We start from the raw sequence: 19,649 nt of genomic DNA, 5'->3' as shown, positions 1-19,649 counted from the left end.
AGTGTTAATCTGCATAATTGTAATTATTTGCCTACCTTCTCATGCCTTTTGCACACAATGTATATATAGACTCCCCTTTTTTCTACTGTGTTATTGACTTGTTAATTGTTTACTCCATGTGTAACTCTGTGTTGTCTGTTCACACTGCTATGCCTTATCTTGGCCAGGTCGCAGTTGCAAACGAGAACTTGTTCTCAACTAGCCTACCTGGTTAAATAAAGGTGAAATAAAAAAATAAAAAATAAAAAACCTATGAAAGGAAAGCTCCAGATAGCCCAGAATAAGTTGATCAGGGTAGTATTGAAGGTGAGTCCACGTACAAACATAGGCAGGAGCTGCTTTCAGGAACTAAACTGGCTGCCTGTTGAGGCTAGGGTGTCCCAGATTAGACTCGGTTTGGTTTTCAGGAGTATTTATGGTCCTGCGCCCAGATATGTAAGTGATTACTTTCCTCGTGTTAGGGATGCACACAATCACAGCACCAGATCAGGTGTTGCTGATGAGTGCTCATACAGGTTCAGGAGTAATGCTGGGGAAAGGTACTTTCTTGTATACAGGAGCCTCAGAATGGAATGAGTTGCCTCTGCCCATAAAAACAACGTCCTCTCTGGACAGCTTTAAAAACAAAGTAAAAATATGTTTGTCCTCTGTCCCCATATGAAAAACCCCTATGATGTAACTGGAATGATGAGATAGATGTTCTTTTATGTTTAGGTTTTATTATTTCACTGCCATACTGTGTTCCATCTTGTATAGCCATCGTGCCTCAAGAGGACCACAATGGAAATAAGTCCCAGACTTTATTGTGTGTTATCTTCAATGATTTTATTAATGTGCGTGTATGGCTTTTAAGTTTTATGTGCTTGTTTTTTTAAATGGTCGAATTAATCAAACTAAACTAAACGGAAGGAGAGTTGTATGGCATTGAAGCTCGTTTGGAGGTTAGTTAACACAGTGTCCAAAGAAGGGCCAGAAGTATACAGAATGGTGTCATCTGCGTAGAGGTGGATCAGAGAATCACCAGCAGCAAGAGTGATATCATTAATGTATACAGAGAAGAGAGTCGGCCCGAGAATTTAACCCTGTGGCACCCCCACAGAGACTGCCAGAGGTCCGGACAAAAGGCCCTCCGATTTGACACACTGAACTCTGAGAAGTAGTTGGTGAACCAGGCAAGGCAGTCATTTGAGAAACCAAGGCTGTTGAGTCTTCCGATAAGAATGTGGTGATTGACAGAATCAAAAGCCTTGGCCAGGTCGATGAATACAGCTGCACAGTAGTCTCTTATCAATGGCGGTTATGATATCGTTTAGGACCTTGAGCGTGGCTGAGGTGCACCCACGACCAGCTCGGAAACCAGATTGCGTAGCGAAGAAGGCATGGTGGGATTCGAAATGGTCGGTGATCTGTTTGTTAACTTGGCTTTCGAAAACCTTATAGAAAGGCAGGGTAGGATAGATATAGGTCTGTAGCAGTTTGGGTCTAGAGTGTCTCCCCCTTTGAAGAGGGGGATTACCGCGGCAGCTTTCCAATCTTTGGGGATCTCAGACGATACAAAAGAGGTTGAATAGGCTAGTAATAGGGGTTGCAACAATTTTGGCAGATAATTAACTCATGCCTAATTATCCTTTATCTTGTCAAATTCATTACAGTTTTGCAAAAACTAAGCAACTGAAACAAAATGAAAAGCAACTTGTTCATTTATGCGTAATTTCTAAATCTTCACAGAGAAATCAATTTCATGAACACACACAGAACACATCACACATTCTGTACCTGTTGCAGATGGCTGGCCTGGGGGTGTAGTTTCTGGGCAAAGAGCTCAGTCAGGGTTATGTTCTGTCTCTCCAGGTCAAACACACGCATCTTCAGCTTAATACACTCCTCCCGCAGGTCCTAGAACAAACACGCACACAAAACAAATCAACAAACCTTCACATTTACACACGCAGGCATGCACGCACGAACACACACTAAACTTGTGTAAAATAACTGCTCATTAACTTGTTAGACTGTTGAGTCTGAACGTCATCGACTTGTCTTCATGAACTATGTCTTACCTTTTGATTCAGAAGAGCCTGTACCACATGGTTGGCCACCTGAAAAATATAGAATTAAAGTTTCATCTTTACTACAGTCTTTGGTCATAAATGGAGAATGATTTGAGGCTTAAGAATAGTAAACTTAGCAGTGTATAAAAGCTGAGAACTTATGTAGTGGTTACAGAGACAGACAAAACATAGTGTGACATTGTCAGGACGACCTTCTCTATATGAAACTCACCTCATCCAGACACCTTTCATAGGCTTCTCTCTGGCTTTCATTCGCAAGGGCCAGGGCTGAATTCTCAGCCTACAAAGGAGAGAGAAAGGACAAAGACAGAGAAAAGAGAGAGGGAGACCAATTACATACATCTATCGAAAGCATAAATTTGACAACAAAGATCAACCTCGGGAGATTCATCCCCACCCGTCTCATATGATCACAGTGCATTTCAATGTCTACACCTAGAAGAGCAAGCTTCTTTGTGGCCGAGAATGAACAAAATCAGTTGATTTCACAATAGTCCCCATGGAGAATTTGACAATGCGAAAGAATAAACGAAAGAGCAAAAGATTAGGTAGATCTCCAAAGGGGTTTGATACATCTGAACAAGGACCATTTATAAAAAATATAGATATATCCTTGCTGTAATAGGTGTAAACTGGTGAACTCATTAAAAAGAGAATCCTGCCAATGTCTTATTCGCCATGATCAAAGGCGGGAACGTGTCACCACGGCAACTATGAAATCAAAGGTGTGATGGGGGACTGAAACAAAGGGGAGGAGAGATGGATTCTGAAAGATTGAAATAATGAAATGGGAGGGAAACAGAGACAAGACAGAGGAATGAGAAAGAACAACATGCTGATTGGAATAAAAAGGGAGTGAGGCAATAGAGGGAGAGAAGGTGCGAAAGAACAAAACATGTCTTCATAGAAATAGAGGCACCTAAGCCACCAGTGATTGCACATCAAAACAGCAGTCACACATTTAACGCTCCCTCTACAGTGCGTCATGGAAGCTGTGATGGTCCCAAGTGTTCAATGATCAGGGAATGGTGGATGGCGAGGGGAACGGGAGGATAGGAGACCAAATTATTTTTGGCAACATCAATTCCCATCGCCACCGAGCAGAGAAAACAGAGTTTTCAATTTGCTTGTCTACGAGGTTTCGAAGCAGAATAGGAATCAAACAGTCTAGCTTGAGGCTCGATGACTGTCGCTTAGTCAGAAATCATTGCATTGTCCAGTGGAGGGTGTGTGTAAGACAGAAAGGGGGAGAGTGTGTGGGCAAGTCAGGCCAGTTCAGATCAGTTGCAACACTGTTTCTAAGATTTTCAGTTTAGGACTGTGGATAGCCTACCTCCTAAAGAGAAACATGCAGAGGTGAAAAAAGTACCGAATTGTCATACTTGAGTAAAAGTAAAGATACCTGAAAGTAAAAATGGAGTCACCTAGTAAAACACAAGTCTAAAAGTAGTTGGTTTTAAATATACATAATTATCCAAAGTAAAGTATAAATAATTTAAAATTCCTTAGATTAAGAAAAACAGAAGTCACAATTCTTTCATTTATCTATTTTATTTACGGCTATCCAGGAGCATGCTCCAACACTCAGACATAATTTACAAAATAAGCATGTGTATTTAGTAAGTCCGCCAGATCAGAGGCAGTAGGGATGACCAAGGAGGTTCTCTTGATAACTGCCTGAATTGGACCATTTTCCTGTCCTGCTAAGCATTTCGGTGTCAGGGAAATGTATGGAGTAAAAAGTACATAATTTTCTTTAGGAGTGAAGTAAAAGTTGTCAAAAATATAACATTTCCACATTCCCCCAAAACCTACTTCAGTTGTACTTTAAGTATTTTTATTTAAGTACTTTACACCACTGTAAAGCAGAAACTTTATTGCCATGCAACCAAGGTTGGTGGTATTTGTTTACAGTACTGTAGCTCTGAAGTAACTAATATACAAATATATATATACAGTGGGGAGAACAAGTATTTGATACACTGCCGATTTTGCAGGTTTTCCAACTTACAAAGCATGTAGAGGTCTGTAATTTTTATCATAGGTACACTTAAACTGTGAGACGGAATCTAAAACAAAAATCCAGAAAATCACATTGTATGATTTTTAAGTAATTAATTAGCATTTTTATTGCATGACCTAAGTATTTGATACATCAGAAAAGCAGAACTTAATATTTGGTACAGAATCCTTTGTTTGCAATTACAGAGATCATATGTTCCTGTAGTTCTTGACCAGGTTTGCACACACTGCAGCAGGGATTTTGGCCCATTCATCCATACAGACCTTCTCCAGATCCTTCAGGTTTTGGGGCTGTCGCTGGGCAATACGGACTTTCAGCTCCCTCTAAAGATGTTCTATTGGGTTCAGGTCTGGAGACTGGCTAGGCCACTCCAGGACCTTGAGATGCTTCTTACGGAGCCACTCCTTAGTTGTCCTGGCTGTGTGTTTCAGGTCGTTGTCATGCTGGAAGACCCAGCCACGACCCATCTTCAATGAGTGAAGGAGGTTGTTGGCCAAGATTTCACGATACATGGTCCCATCCATCCTCCCCTCAATATGGTGCAGTCATCCTTTTTCTAACCCTTTGCAGAAAAGCATCCAAAGAATGATGTTTCCACCTCCATGCTTCACGGTTGGGATGGTGTTCTTGGGGTTGTACTCATCCTTCTTCCTCCAAACACGGCGAGTGGAGTTTAGACCAAAAAGCTCTATTTTTGTCTCATAATTGCACCAACAGTTGTTGCCTTCTCACCAAGCTGCTTGCCTATTGTCCTGAAGCCCATCCCAGCCTTGTGCAGGTCTACAATTTTATCCCTGATGTCCTTACACAGCTCTCTGTTCTTGGCCATTGTGGAGAGGTTTGAGTCTGTTTGATTGAGTGTGTGGACAGGTGTCTTTTATACAGGTAATGGGTTCAAACAGAAGCAGTTAATACAGGTAATGAGGGGAGAACAGGAGGGCTTCTTAAAAGAAAAACGAACAGGTCTGTGCGAGCTGGAATTCTTAATGGTTGGTAGGTGATCAAATACTTATGTCATGTAATAAAATGCAAATTAATTACTTAAAAATCATACAATGTGATTTTCTGGATTTTTGTTTTAGATTCCGTCTCTCACAGTTGAAGTGTACCTATGATAAAAAATTTGACCTCTACATGCTTTGTAAGTAGGAAAACCTGCAAAATCAGCAGTGTATCAAATACTTGTTCTCCCCACTGTGTATACACACACACACACACACCTTAATTGGTGAGGACGGGCTTGTGGTAATGGCTGGAGCGGAATCAGTGGAATGGTATCAAATACATCAAACACATGGTTTCGTTTGATGTCCTTTCATAAGCTTCATTCCAACAATTATGAGTCGTCCTCCCTCAGCAGCCTCCACTGACATATACAGGATTTACATTCACAAATGTACCAAGCAGCTAGAATAGCATCACCACAATTCATAAATATCAACCATCCATAAAGTCCCTAGATCCCTAGAGCAGCCATAGGGAGGGGGTGGGGGGGCTAGTGAATAGAGTTCAAGGTTCTGACTGCTGTGGGGGAAAAACGGTTTTAAAAACATTCTGTTTTGGTGGTCAGTGACCTGCAGCACCTACCAGGTCATTGTATAATCTTATTGAGATTTGGTTCTGCCTCTGATTTGAGCGTGGTGAGGCCCTCAGTGAGCAGAACAAGATGATCACAATGAATATATTTACAGAGATATTACCCAGAGACACCCCAGCACAGGGAAGAGACGCAGCAGTAATTACAGCCGGATTCACACATCAATACACAGCTGCGCTAAGGGCGAAAGTGTTTGCATGTGTATACGGTAGGGACAGGGAGAGTGTGTGACATTTTGTGAAGGTTTCATCTTCGTAGAGTGTGTGTATGGAACTGACTTTGTGTGTGTGATCCTAGTGTCACGTGTGAAACTCAATCTGTCACTCAACTATCCAATCTGAGAGCAATACGTGCATTACGTTTCAATAGTGTACTCTATACAAAGTGTGGGCTGGCAAAGGCAGAAGACCTTGGCCTGATTTTGCAACATAAGTGCTATAAGGCCTCAGCCAAGGGAATTTAACCACAGTAACATTAAGAGCCCTCTCCATCACAGTGGCATGATTATAAACACTAAACACTGTTTTCAAACAGGTGCTCTGAGAAAAGTGTTTTAAAGAACTTTCCTTCCCACCTCTCATTCTGCCACTAGGGCTCAGGAGATGATGGCCGGGAGAGCTGGGAGACTAAAAGTTTTCACAACACCTGAAAAGGTGCCGCAAGGGTCCATTGTGCTGAGTTAGGAGATTTAACACAGTCTCTAATAGAAGAGCCTTTTAAATTGCTTTATAAAGCAAAGGCCTAAGAGAAGCTGCAGGTTACTCAGTCACGTGATATCCGCAGTGCTTAATTTGAGCCGGATCCTGCCGGAACAGGATCCGGCACCTCTCAGTTTTGTTTTGGACTGTTTCATTCCGAAACCTATTTGGCTGGATCCGGTAGCTCTTGTGGCATGAAAAAGAATTGTCACTATTTGCAATGTAAAAATGTGATTAAATGGGATCAAAGCTCATTCGAGTGGCCTCTTCGTTAATTCTATTCAGAGACCTACTAAATCAGCACCACCCTCTGAAGGTTCTGAGCCTGCCAGGGTTGGCCTTACGAAGCCAAAGTCCCCTGATGGGTGAGCATAATATTTTGAAATAATTTCATACCTCTTTTTCTCCCCAATTTTGTTTGTTACAGTCTTGTCCCATTGCTGCAACTCCCGTACCGTCTCCAGGTCTCAGCCTGCTGCGACACAGCCCGGGAATGAACCCGGATCTGTAGTGACGCCTCTAGTACTGCGATGCAGTGCCTTAGACCGCAGCGCCACTCAGGAGGCCCGGGTGAGCATAATATACAAGGAATTTCTCAAAGCTGCTAATGAGAACCTTGACAACCTTGTACGATTCCGGTGGGGTGCCCCCACCCAGGTTGTGGCAGTGCTGGCAACACTAGCTGCAGTAACCCATGGGGAGGAGGTCACACTCGGACAAATCAGAGGGGGCAAATTGTGGCCCTGGTGGCACCAAATAATAAAAGGTCTGACTGCACAGAGATGCTTGGGAAAATGGTCACAATGGGGGACCAGTGTGTGTGTTTCAGGGGAAGGGGATGTATCTGAGCTCCATCAGCTCGGACTTGACATTGGTTAATCAAATCTGCCCATTCTTGCATGCCATCTCAAACAGCTACAACTGTATATGCATTTGCACATCACGTCCTTTCTTGAGTTGGACTCAGGGATGGAACAACTGTTGAACATCTGAGCTTGTGGTTGTTTGTGGGGGAAGGGTGCGAAGTGTGTATGAGTGTGTGTGTGTCCCACATCTGTTGCTATGGGGTAATTATGTTAGGGACAATATAGGATGAATCACAATAATTGTTTGCTAAAATAATAATTACTTGCCAAAAAGGTACATTTTGTAATGGAAATCCTGGTTATATGTAACAATCCTTCACATGAACTGCCTACATTATTAAGCATTTTATTTGTTAATTGTGGAAATTAAGATACCCAAGATGTTTTTATATATATATACACAATACCAGTCAAAAGTTTGGACATACCATACCTATTCATTCAAGAGTTTCTTTATTTGTACTATTTTCTACATTGTAGAATAATAATGAAGACATCAAAACTATGAAATAACATATGGAGTCATGTAGTAACCAAAAAAATTGTTCAAACAAATCTAATATTTACATTTTATATTTCAGATTCTTCAAAGTAGCCACCCTTTGCCTTGATGACAGCTTTATACACTCTTGGCATTCTCTCAACCAGCTTCATGAGGTAACCACTTTTTGAGTTACTACATGATTCCATATGTGTTATTTCATAGTTTTGATGTCTTCACTATTAATCTACAATGTAAAAAATTGCAAAAATAAAGAAAAACCTGAGAATGAGTAGGTGTGTCCAAACTTGACTTGTACTGTATATTTACCCCAAAATATATGGGGGATTGGAAGTGATGCAATTACATTGATGGAAGCTACAATCTATGTGAATACAAAATCTATCTGCAATATTACGCTTTTGTCAGGCGCATCAGCCATCACCAGCGAATGAGCTGCACATCATTGTGTGAGTCAGTGAAACTGGAAAGCATTTTTAGGACTATAATTTCCTCCTCAGATTGTATCCTACAATAGGTATATCCACACAGCTAGGCCTAGGCTATTGATGGATTCAAGACAAAGGTTGTTTTTATTGATCTCAGATTCTTAGTTTGTCAGTGTCAAAGTAGCCTGTCATTTCGATCACTTGTGCGGTATTATGGCGCTTTCAAGACAACTGGGAACTCTGAAAAAACGAGGTTGAATCATGACGTCAGTGATCTTCAGATCAGAAAGTCTGATCTCTAGAAAGAGGCCAAAGTTCCCCACTTGGAATTCCGAGTTGGATGACCATTAAAAACTCATTTTTACAGTCAGAGCTAGTTTTCATAATTTCCCAGTTGTGTTGAATGCACTGAAGTCTGATTTCCCAGCTTCGACTTCCCAGTTGTTTTGAACGTGGCATTAAAAAAATATTATGCTAAAGTCTTCAGTCATGTAAAATGATGTAGAATTGCACGAAATGTGTTTATAAAAAGGCCTAAAACTTCTGTAAGTGCCTGTACTCCACTGTTCTATGCCACTACGCAAATGTGATGATTTGCATCCAATGCTTTATTATAAAGAGGTGCTGTATTTTTTTCCCATGCTCTCCGGTACCTCAGAACTCCCCAGTTTACCCCCCTCTCGCGATCACTTTTTCTTCCAGCACCTCCCGATTTACAAATTATGCACTGGATATCTGTCTCGGTACTAAGCTGAAAGGAGAGTGGATGCAAGTCATACGATGTGGCCCTTGACTCGCAAAACATCCCTTCCAAAATACCCTAATCACCAGAAGAAACAAACATTTTTCATTTGTAAAATGTAGGGAGGGATCCTTGACTGACAAAACCATTCAAATCCAATACCATTATTCAGCATATAAATGACATTCACTTGCCATTGATAGACTCTCAAAACCACTTCTTTCACAGGAGGAGGGAGACACCTGGTGGACTATGATACAGTCAGATGCATAGCCCTGAAATCATGGTCTGTGTGTATCAAGACTCTCAGAGTAGGAGTGCTGATCTAGGAGGTCCTCCTAGTCCATGTAATCTTATTCATTATGATCGAAAAGGCAAAACTGATCCTAAATCAGCACTCCTACACTGAGAAACTTGATTCAGGTTCACATCTATCAAATTGGCATGCATTTTGAAATACAAATGCTATTAATATTAAAAATAAAGTACTAGTGATGATATTAATAGTAAATAGTATCATGACTGCTCCATCCCTAGGATGAATCAAATACTTTAATTATTTGATTGAGTTTGGTTGTTCGGACTGAAGCAGGTAATCGTTTTGACAGGTGCAGCTATCAGTCAAAACAACCAACTGCATCAATCAAATGTTGCAAACAGTTATTCGTTTTCATTGATTGCTTTATCTGATGCAGCTCTGTCTCCAGGGTGTTTTCTCAACTAGATTTGCTCAACTCCTGCGTCCGCCGTCCTCTCTTGCCTCCGTTTGAAAAAATATCAAAGGTAATTGAGGAGAGGCGGCAAGGAAGGAACATGGACGAAAATGAGACTCCTCCACTTGCAGATCATTCAAAAGTACTGGGTGATGTAATATTGAGTGACTGTTTTAAGCATCGTTATTATTCTGGACCAATCCAAGTTCACCAGACTGTATCCCGAATGTATTGAATTAATTTTCACTCAGGCAAATTACTTTTACAGGGGTGGATCCAAAAATAAATTTGTAAAGTGATAAAAACTAAAGGAAGTTAGCTGTGCAAGACATTTTATAGATAAAACAATAAGTAGAATCTTGTTTTTAAATGTATGCATGCTCTTCTCCTCCGACAAAACAAAAGCTGATTCAAATGGGGTATGACAGATTTAAAAACTCTTCGGTGAAGGACTCCGGTAGGATGCACATGACTATACTTGATGAAAAGTGGCCATCGAGGAGGGGAAGACATTCTTCCGTTCGCCTAATTGACACTCTCCTCGACCACTTATCGGTTTCTGGGTCACGAAGAAGATAGGATGGAGGAGAGAGGGTGGAAGACGGACTTTTGCCCAAATGAGAAAAGGCATGTACCCAGAGGGTCAACAGCTCCAGGGGTCAAGACTTGAGCTCTTAATTCATCCTCATCTTGTCTCCTTCTCAAAACCCATTGAAGAAGGTCAGAGTGGAGGGACCTTGAACCTTCTCCTCCAATACAGTTGAGGAGGAGGTGAGGAGACAAGGTGCGAGGAATCAAAGACAGACAAAATGAGATATAGCCTAGACGAGCCCTGAATTCCCCCTCCCTGGGCCTCACCTCCAGCTCCTTGAGCCTCTCCAGGAGCTCCCTGCTGCTCTCTGGCTCTTCCAGGTAAGACTCTACATTGCCTTCATCTGACTCAAAGGCTTCATCACACTCCCTCAGCTCTGGCTCCTCAGACTCCATCACCACCTGCGGTGCAGAAAGGACGTCAGGGATACGGTTAGTAATGGTGTAGGGCAGTGGTTCCCAAACTTTTTATAGTCCCGTACCCCTCCAAATATTCAACCTCCAGCTGCATAGCCCCTCTAGCACCAGGGTCAGCACACTCAAATGTTATTTGCCATCATTGTAGGCCTGCCACAAACAATCACACACTATACGATACATTTATTAAACATCAGTACGAGTGAGTTTGTCACAACCCTGCTCCTGGGAAGTGACAAAGAGCTCTTATAGGACCAGGGCACAAATAATTATATACTAATCAATACTTTCGCTCTTTATTTAACCATCTTCCATATAAAACCTTATTTGTTCATCGAAAATTGTGAATACCTCACCACAGGTTAATGAGAAGGGTGTGCTTGAAAGGATGGACATAACTCTGATGGGTTGTATTGGAGAGAGTCTGTCTTAAATCATTTTCTACACACAATCTGTCCCTGTATTTAGTTTTCATGCTAGTGAGGGCTGAGAATCCACTCTCACATAGGTATGTGGTTGCGAAAGGCAACAGTGTCTTAACAGCCAATTTGCCAAGGCAGGATACTCTGAGCGCAGCCCCATCCAGAAATCTGGCAGTGGCTTCTGATTAAATTCAAATTTCACAGAACCGCTTGTTGATATCTCTTGTTCAGATATCAGTAAGTGGACTGGAGGCAGGGCATGAAAGGGTTGTTGTTTGTGTCATCCGTTTCAGGAAAGTACCTGTGTAATTGCACACCCAACTCACTCAGGTGCTTCACTATATCACATTTAACATTGTCCGTAAGCATGAGTTAATTTGCACACAAAAATATAATTCAAAGATGTAAAGACCTGTGTTGTTCTTATAATGCAGACAGAAGAGCGCCAACTTCTTAAATCATAGCCTCAATTTTGTCCTGCACATTGAATATAGTTACGGAGAGTCCCTGTAACCCTAGATTCAGATCATTCAGGCGAGAAAAAACATCACCCAGATAGGCCAGTCGTGTGAGAAACGGTCAGACAAGTGAAAATTATGGTCAGTAAAATAAACTTTAAGCCGTCTCCCAATTTAAAAAAACGTGTCAATGCTTTGCCTCTTGATAATCAGCACACTCTGTATGTTGTAAAAGCGTTACATGGTCGCTGCCCATATCATTGTATAGTGCAGAAAATACACAACAGTTCAGGGGCTTTGCTTTAACAAAGTGTCCAAAACGTCTTTCAAGATGTCAGGCATTCCCTAGGCAGCAAGAGCTTCTCGGTAGATGCTGCAGTGTACCCAAGTTGCGTCAAGAGCAACTGCCTGCACTCACGTTACCAAATCAAATCAAATGTATTTATATAGCCCTTCGTACATCAGCTGATATCTCAAAGTGCTGTACAGAAACCCAGCCTAAAACCCCAAACAGCAAGCAATGCAGGTGTAGAAGCACGGTGGCTAGGAAAAACTCCCTAGAAAGGCCAAAACCTAGGAAGAAACCTAGAGAGGAACCAGGCTATGAGGGGTGGCCAGTCCTCTTCTGGCTGTGCCGGGTGGAGATTATAATAGAACATGGCCAAGATGTTCAAATGTTCATAAATGACCAGCATGGTCAAATAATAATAAATCACAGGCAGAACAGTTGAAACTGGAGCAGCAACACGGCCAGGTGGACTGGGGACAGCAAGGAGTCATCATGCCAGGTAGTCCTGAGGCATGGTCCTAGGACTCAGGTCCTCCGAGAGAGAGAAAGAAAGAGAGAAAGAGAGAATTAGAGAGAGCATACTTAAATTCAGGACACCGGATAAGACAGGAGAAGTACTCCAGATATAACAAACTGACCCCTAGCCACCCGACACAAACTACTGCAGCATAAATACTGGAGGCTGAGACAGGAGGGGTCAGGGGACACTGTGGCCCCATCCGATGATACCCCCCCGGACAGGGCCAAACAGGAAGGATATAACCCCACCCACTTTGCCAAAGCCCAGCCCCCACACCACTAGAGGGATATCTTCAACCACCAACTTACCATCATGAGGCAAGGCCGAGTATAGCCCACAAAGTACGGGGCCGTTAGTGGAATTCCCGTGAGAGAGTGACGGTTAATTTTATTTATTTAACCTTTATTTAACTAGGCAAGTCAGTTAAAATTAAAAACTTCAGGCTAGAGTCAATCTTTCTCAATTTCCACCGTGCCCAAAGTTAACTGCCTATTGCTCAGGCCCTGAAGCCAGGATATGCATATAATTGGTACCATTGGAAAGAAAACATTTTGACGTTTGTAGAAATGTTAAAATAATGTAGGAGACTATAACACAATAGAACAATAGATATGGTAGAAGAAAATCGGAAGAAAAACCAACCAGAATTGTTTTCTTTTTTTGAGAGCCCATGCTCTTACAATGGAAGGTATAGGGAAATAATTCAATCTATCTCCCAGTATGCAATTCCATTGGCTTTCACAGGGTGTCAGAACTCTATGTTCAAGGTTTCAGGCTGGTTTCTTCCAAAACGAGTAAGAATAATGAGTTTTAGTACTGGGACACACTATTGGAAATTCGTGTTTGGGTGCCCGAGGAAGACGCACCTGCTAATATCGGTTTCCTATTGAACATAATTCTTTCCGTATGAAATATTATAGTTTGATTACATTTTAGGGTATCTGAGGAGTCAATAGAAACGTATTTTGACTTGTTTTAACAAAGTATAGCGGTAGATTTTTGGATTCCTTTCTCTGCATGTTGAACGAGTTAAGGATATAAAGAAGGATTTTATCTATTTAAATCGCTATTTGTGAATTTATGAAACCTCTGCCGGTGGAAAAATATTTTAATGTGGGGCGCCGTCCTCAAACAATCTCATGGCACGCTTTCGCTGTAATGGCTACTGTAAATCGGACAGTGCAGTTAGATTAACAAGAATATAAGCTTTCAACCGATAAGACAATTGTATGTACCTACATGTTTAATATCCATAATTCTTAAAATTATTTATTTGAATTGCGCGCCCTCCAGTTTAACCGGAAGTTGTCCCGCTAGTGGGACGCCTAGCCCTAAGATGTTTTTTAAGAACAAATTCTTATTTACAATGACGACCTAACAAAAGCCAAAAGACCACCTGATTTAAAAAAAATAAAAAATAAATAAATAAATAAAGGACAAAACACACATCACGAAAAGAGAGACAACACTACATAAAGATTGACCTAAGACAATGACATAGCAAGGCAGCAACACATGACAACACATCATGGTAGCAACACAACATGACAACAACATTGTAGGAACACAATATTGTACCATGTTTTGTGCCGCTACCAACATTATTGGGCACAGACAACAGCACAATGGGCACACAGACAACAGCACAAAGGGCAAGAAGATAGACAACAATACATCACACAAAGCAGCCACAACTATCAGTAAGAGTGTCCATGATTGAGTCTTTGAAGAGTTTGAGATAAAAAAACATCCAGTTTGAGTGTGATGCAGCTCGTTCCAGTCGCTATCTGCAGTGAACTGAAAAGAAGACCCCCAGGGATGTGTGTGCATTGGGGACCTTTAACAGAATGAGACTGGATGTTAATTATTTGGTCTAGGCTACCTGTACAGTGGGGCAAAAAAGTATTTAGTCAGCCACCAATTGTGCAAGTTCTCCCACTTAAAAAGATGAGGCCTGTGATTTTCATCATAGGTACACTTCAACTATGACAGACAAAATGAGAAAACAATATCCAGAAAATCACATTGTAGGATTTTTAATGAATTTATTTGCAAATTATGGTGGAAAATAAGTATTTGGTCACCTACATACAAGCAAGATTTCTGGCTCTCACAGACCTGTAACAACTTCTTTAAGAGGCTCCTCTGTCCTCCACTCGTTACCTGTAATAATGGCACCTGTTTGAACTTGTTATCAGTATAAAAGACACCTGTCCACAACCTCAAACAGTCACACTCCAATCTCCAATATGGCCAAGACCAAAGAGCTGTCAAAGGACACCAGAAACAAAATTGTAGACCTGCACCAGGCTGGGAAGACTGAATCTGCAATAGGTAAGCAGCTTGGTTTGAAGAAATCAACTGTGGGAGTAATTTCTGGGGCTTCACGCAAGATCTCACCCCGTGGGGTCAAAATTACCACAAGAACGGTGAGCAAAAATCCCAGAACCACACGGGGGGACCTAGTGAATGACCTGCAGAGAGCTGGGACCAAAGTAACAAAGCCTACCATCAGTAACAAACTACGCCACCAGGGACTCAAATCCTGCAGTGCCAGACGTGTCCCCCTGCTTAAGCCAGTACATGTCCAGGGCGGTCTGAAGTTTGCTAGAGAGCATTTGGATGATCCAGAAGAAGATTGGGAGAATGTCATATGGTCAGATGAAACCAAAATATAACTTTTTGGTAAAAACTCAACTCGTCGTGTTTGGAAGACAAAGAATGCTGAGTTGCATCCAAAGAACACCATACCTACTGTGAAGCATGGGGGTGGAAACATCATGCTTTGGGGCTGTTTTTCTGCAAAGGGACCAGGACGACTGATCCGTGTAAAGGAAAGAATGAATGGGGCCATGTATCGTGAGATTTTGAGTGAAAACCTTCCATCAAGCAAGGGCATTGAAGATGAAACGTGGCTGGGTCTTTCAGCATGACAATAATCCCAAACACACCACCCGGGCAATGAAGGAGTGGCTTCGTAAGAAGCATTTCAAGGTCCTGGAGTGGCGTAGCCAGTCTCCAGATCTCAACACCATAGAAAATCTTTGGAGGGAGTTGAAAGTCCGTGTTGCCCAGCAACAGCCCCAAAATATCACTGCTCTAGAGGAGATCTGCATGGAGGAATGGGCCAAAATACTAGCAACAGTGTGTGAAAACCTTGTGAAGACTTACAGAAAACATTTGACCTCTGTCATTGCCAACAAAGGGTATATAACAAAGTATTGAGATAAACTTTTGTTATTGACCAAATACTTATTTTCCACCATAATTTGCAAATAAATTCATAAAAAATCCTACAATGTGATTTTCTGGATTTTTTTTTCTAATTTTGTCTGTCATAGTTGAAGTGTACCTATGATGAAAATTACAGGCCTCTCATATTTTTAAGTGGGAGAACTTGCACAATTGGTGGCTGACTAATTACTTTTTTGCCCCACTGTAGGACTCTTTACTGTGGATATAGATACTTTTGTACCAGTTTCCTCCATCTTCACAAGGTCCTTCACAAGGTCCTTTGTTGTTGTTCTGGGATTAATTGGTGGCTGACTAAATACTTTTTTGCCCCACTGTATTTGACATTGTGTTGTTATTTCGCTGAACACTAGGTGGTTTAATTTGATTTTTGGCAGTGTAACGAGGCTACTCAGGCGAGAAAAAAAAAACTCGCCCAAATGTATAGCCCCGTTGGAAAATATAATTGGACCATTTGAAAATGCAAAAAAAAAATATATCAATGGATGCATATAATTAAATTATACGTCCAAAAATGGATTAACAACTGCTGATTGCCCCTTTAAGGTTAGCATTGGGAGAGGGGACCTATACCCAGGGGTAAAGTCAACCCGAAGCTTAGTATTGGGGACATGGTCTGGAACACTTAAGAGAGAGAGGTTGGGGACACGGTTGGTAATAATGTCACTCCACACAATAAACTTCTCATGGGGATTTGTCATGGTTTTACACTCTTTCCAGGGTGATAATTAAAGAGGCTTTTATATTTTCATCACCTTTCCACTCTCTCTGCTTTTGGTAACGGTGACTGTTTTCAATAGTGATAGTGACAATGAAAACCTGAGATTTAAATGAAGAACACGGAGGCTGAATTATAAAAAGCTTTACGTATCTATTTTAACACCTCTGAGCACACGCATGGCGATCACATGAATGAAGCAGGGGATGGTCGTCTAGATATTACAGTTTATTTTACTCTCCAGGTCAACCATGGCTGAGCGAGAGGTGCCGAGACTCATGGCATCAGAAGCTCTGTGGTTTTACAAAGTTGCCAGACTCAGCCTCGTACGAACCATCCTGATCTCACAAGCTTACATTCTGTTTCGCTACACAGATCTGTAACAAAACAGAATTGAAGCTCTCGAGATCAGGATGGTTCGTACGAGGCTAAGACAGTTTCCAACAAAGGCTTCAGAGTCCTTTATCTCTAAGGCTTAGAGTCTAAGCCATCGATCACTATCCATGTAAAGGTGAGGTCTCATGTAACATAACCATTGATAAGGAAAACAATAAAGGTATTCAATAGAAAGAACATTAACAGGGCTTCAGTTAGGGATGTGTAATGAATGTCTAATGGGAATTATAAAAACAATAGACCTAAAAACAAACAAATAATATATTTTAATGGAATAGAGGAAGACTGTCCTTTTGATTCCCTAACACTTCCTAGAGTCTATTCCTAGCTCTAAATTTAGGCCATACTTTGATGTTAAAAAAATATTATTGGTTGATGCTAAGCGAGATCCTTGGGACATCCATACCCTTAACCCTAACCATAACACCTACCACATCCCTAACCTAACCGTTTTAAATTTCAACTTCAATGGGGTGACGTCAGAGTACCAAGGATCTCACTTAGACTTTTCCTTCTTTTCTCCTCCCCAGTCTTGTGCTTTAGTGGGAAGGCCCGCACCCTCAGGACATAAACCAATCGCTCTATTGTATCCAGATGGGCGGTAAATTAAAGCATATTCCACCCTTATCTAACCTCTTTCTCTGCCCATCCAAAATGACCTATTCAGTACTGGCAGAAGGATCTAAAGAGTGAAGTACGTGGGGTAGACAGCCCTCTTCTGGCCTGTATAGGATTTACATTAGCTGAGTTAATTTTATTTTTACAGGGACAGTGCATATTAATCAATGTTTCAGTAAAAGTGCCGGTTTTAGCCAGCCGGCTAATTTTCAACCGCAGTCTCTGGGCAGGATATTAAAAACAATTACAACATAACCAATCATTGAGCAGTGAGCACACGCAGAGCAACATAGGACAAGTAAGACGTAGCGTACAGCCCGAGCAACATAGAACAAAAAGCAGCAAGACAAAATTCATAAAAGCAACAAAGTGTTTCCACACCTCACAAGCTACAGACAACAGACAACATGGAAAGCGGCAAAACACAGCTAGGGATTATGTTCACAAGTCTGATTGACCTTTAGCCATGTCTTTATGCATTTTGTGAAAGTGTGATATGTGGTGCAGTTGTGTGTCTGATGGCAGTGTATTCCAGACATGGGAAGCTCTCACAGAGAAAGCGGATTTACTAAAGGTGCTTTTACTTTAGGGAACTATACAGTCACCTCTCATGGCAGACCTTGTGGCTCTGCTGCCATATGTTTGGGTTTTCTGTTTGACAAAAATACTGAGTGGAGGGGGAGCCAGGCCATTTAGGATCTTGAATACAAGACATGCGTAACCCTAATAAGTTCTTCCGAGAACCCCTATTATTAATAATAATAATACGTATAACAATGACACAATATTTTAGTTGTCAGTGTTTATGATTTTAGTGGAAAAGCAGAATAAAAAAATCTAAATATGAGGTAAACTCCCAGCAGAGCCCCAAGTCCAATGGGTATATCCTCAGGCGTATTGATGTTAATGTCTTGATGTTCTCCGTAGCCATAGCCAGAATGATTTAGCAGTGCATGGTGATTGAACATATTTCCTGTTATATTCAGGTATAGGAAAGGTAGAGTCTGGGAATTTCCCCCCAAAAGACATTATATAGATGATTAACAAAAGATGCACACAACAGAATTAATAACTTTTTTGTGGTGAATGTGAATTTAAAAAACTGTTTTGATAATGGTTTTCATACACATACCGTGTCCATAATGTAGAGGCCTATGGGATATTCATTGAAGAGGTAAGGGAGGAGGATGATAAATGTGATCTGCATTACATTCCAATACCTACTTACATACCTTTTTATGCCTCCTCGTATACCTGCAGATAGACACAAAAGTGAGCAGTTCAGTCATCTGCACGCAATACAGCTAGCCTTCAACATATTCTTACCTCTTTGTTGCTTGATATCCATTGAATTGTGTCCATTTTCTGTTTTAGAAAGATTGTCACAAATATAAAAAGATAGATGGTATCATCATAAAACAATATAAAATGTAGGTAATACAAGGGACAAACCTTACCTTAAACTGAGGAGATTGTTCAGTTAAGTGCCTGCACCTGCTGTCCTTTCAAATCAAAATGTTTCAGTTGGGTTCCTGCAAGAACCCCCACCAACTAAGGAGGTTTCTCGATGAACCCACCTCCTATGGGGTTCTTGGAAGAACCTTTTAGATGCCATTTTCAGTGTCAAGAACCCTAAGGTTCTTCAAAGAACTTTGAGGAACTTAGAAGAACCCTTGTTGAACCCCACATTTTTTTTTGAGTGTACAACATAGAAAATCCAATAAATCATGAATACGGACTTGCTAATGTGCAAAAATTCTGGCATGTCCCTCTGCACTCTGATGTCTAGGAAGATTTTAACTCACTTAACCCCAACATTTTCACAAGTTATAAAGTTCCTTTTGTTGCTTTAACAAAGTAATTTCTGAAGATGATTATTTATTTAATGTGATTAGTTATTCATTTTATTAGGTAAAAAAAAAAAAAAACTAATTTTAAGTTCAACCCTGTTACATAAAAGTAACTCTATTTTTAATATGGTGAAATGATTCCTTTTGGGGAAAAAAATCCCCCAAAAAACATTGAACATCTAATAGTTAAATCATAGTGTAAACGCAAGTGAGCTGGTTCTACTCTTTTTGGCAATTTTCTGGTGTTTTGTGATGGGACAACTAAACAGGTCGATCATAACACCTGTCAACCCTGTTACCCATAAGATAGACAGGCTAGAAATGTTTTAATTTGAAATATTTTGCAAAGCTTGCCTTCAATTGCCCCTCCCTGTTACACAAAACAAGCTTCCATTCCCCCTGTCACAAGGTGATTTATGGCTGATTTAAAAAGGCACAGTGCAGTCAAAATGCATTTTTTTCTGCATTTTGTATCAT

General features: G+C 41.0%; 1 protein-coding gene across 3 annotated transcripts in view; it reads right to left on the bottom strand.

Moving 5' to 3' along the window:
- LOC139413611 (nck-associated protein 5-like) overlaps positions 1-19,649 on the bottom strand; it is a 98,749-nt gene that overhangs the window by 27,979 nt on the left and 51,121 nt on the right. For 2 of the 3 annotated variants that reach the window (XM_071161210.1, XM_071161208.1), the window contains 4 exons: positions 10,500-10,634; positions 2,284-2,352; positions 2,061-2,099; positions 1,777-1,896 (listed from right to left, as the gene is read on the bottom strand). In XM_071161210.1, the coding sequence (XP_071017311.1) occupies positions 1,777-1,896; positions 2,061-2,099; positions 2,284-2,352; positions 10,500-10,628 (357 nt within the window). In that variant the 5' untranslated portion in view covers positions 10,629-10,634. Of the gene's footprint in view, positions 1-1,776; positions 1,897-2,060; positions 2,100-2,283; positions 2,353-10,499; positions 10,635-12,245; positions 12,373-19,649 lie in introns of those variants that run through there. The other variant, XM_071161209.1, reaches the window with a different exon arrangement.

Source organism: Oncorhynchus clarkii, chromosome 7 (genome assembly GCF_045791955.1).
Source record: "Oncorhynchus clarkii lewisi isolate Uvic-CL-2024 chromosome 7, UVic_Ocla_1.0, whole genome shotgun sequence".
NCBI classification, from domain to species: Eukaryota; Metazoa; Chordata; class Actinopteri; order Salmoniformes; family Salmonidae; genus Oncorhynchus; species Oncorhynchus clarkii.
The sequence above is the reverse complement of the archived record's forward strand: the minus strand, read 5'-3'. Positions and strand labels throughout refer to the sequence as shown.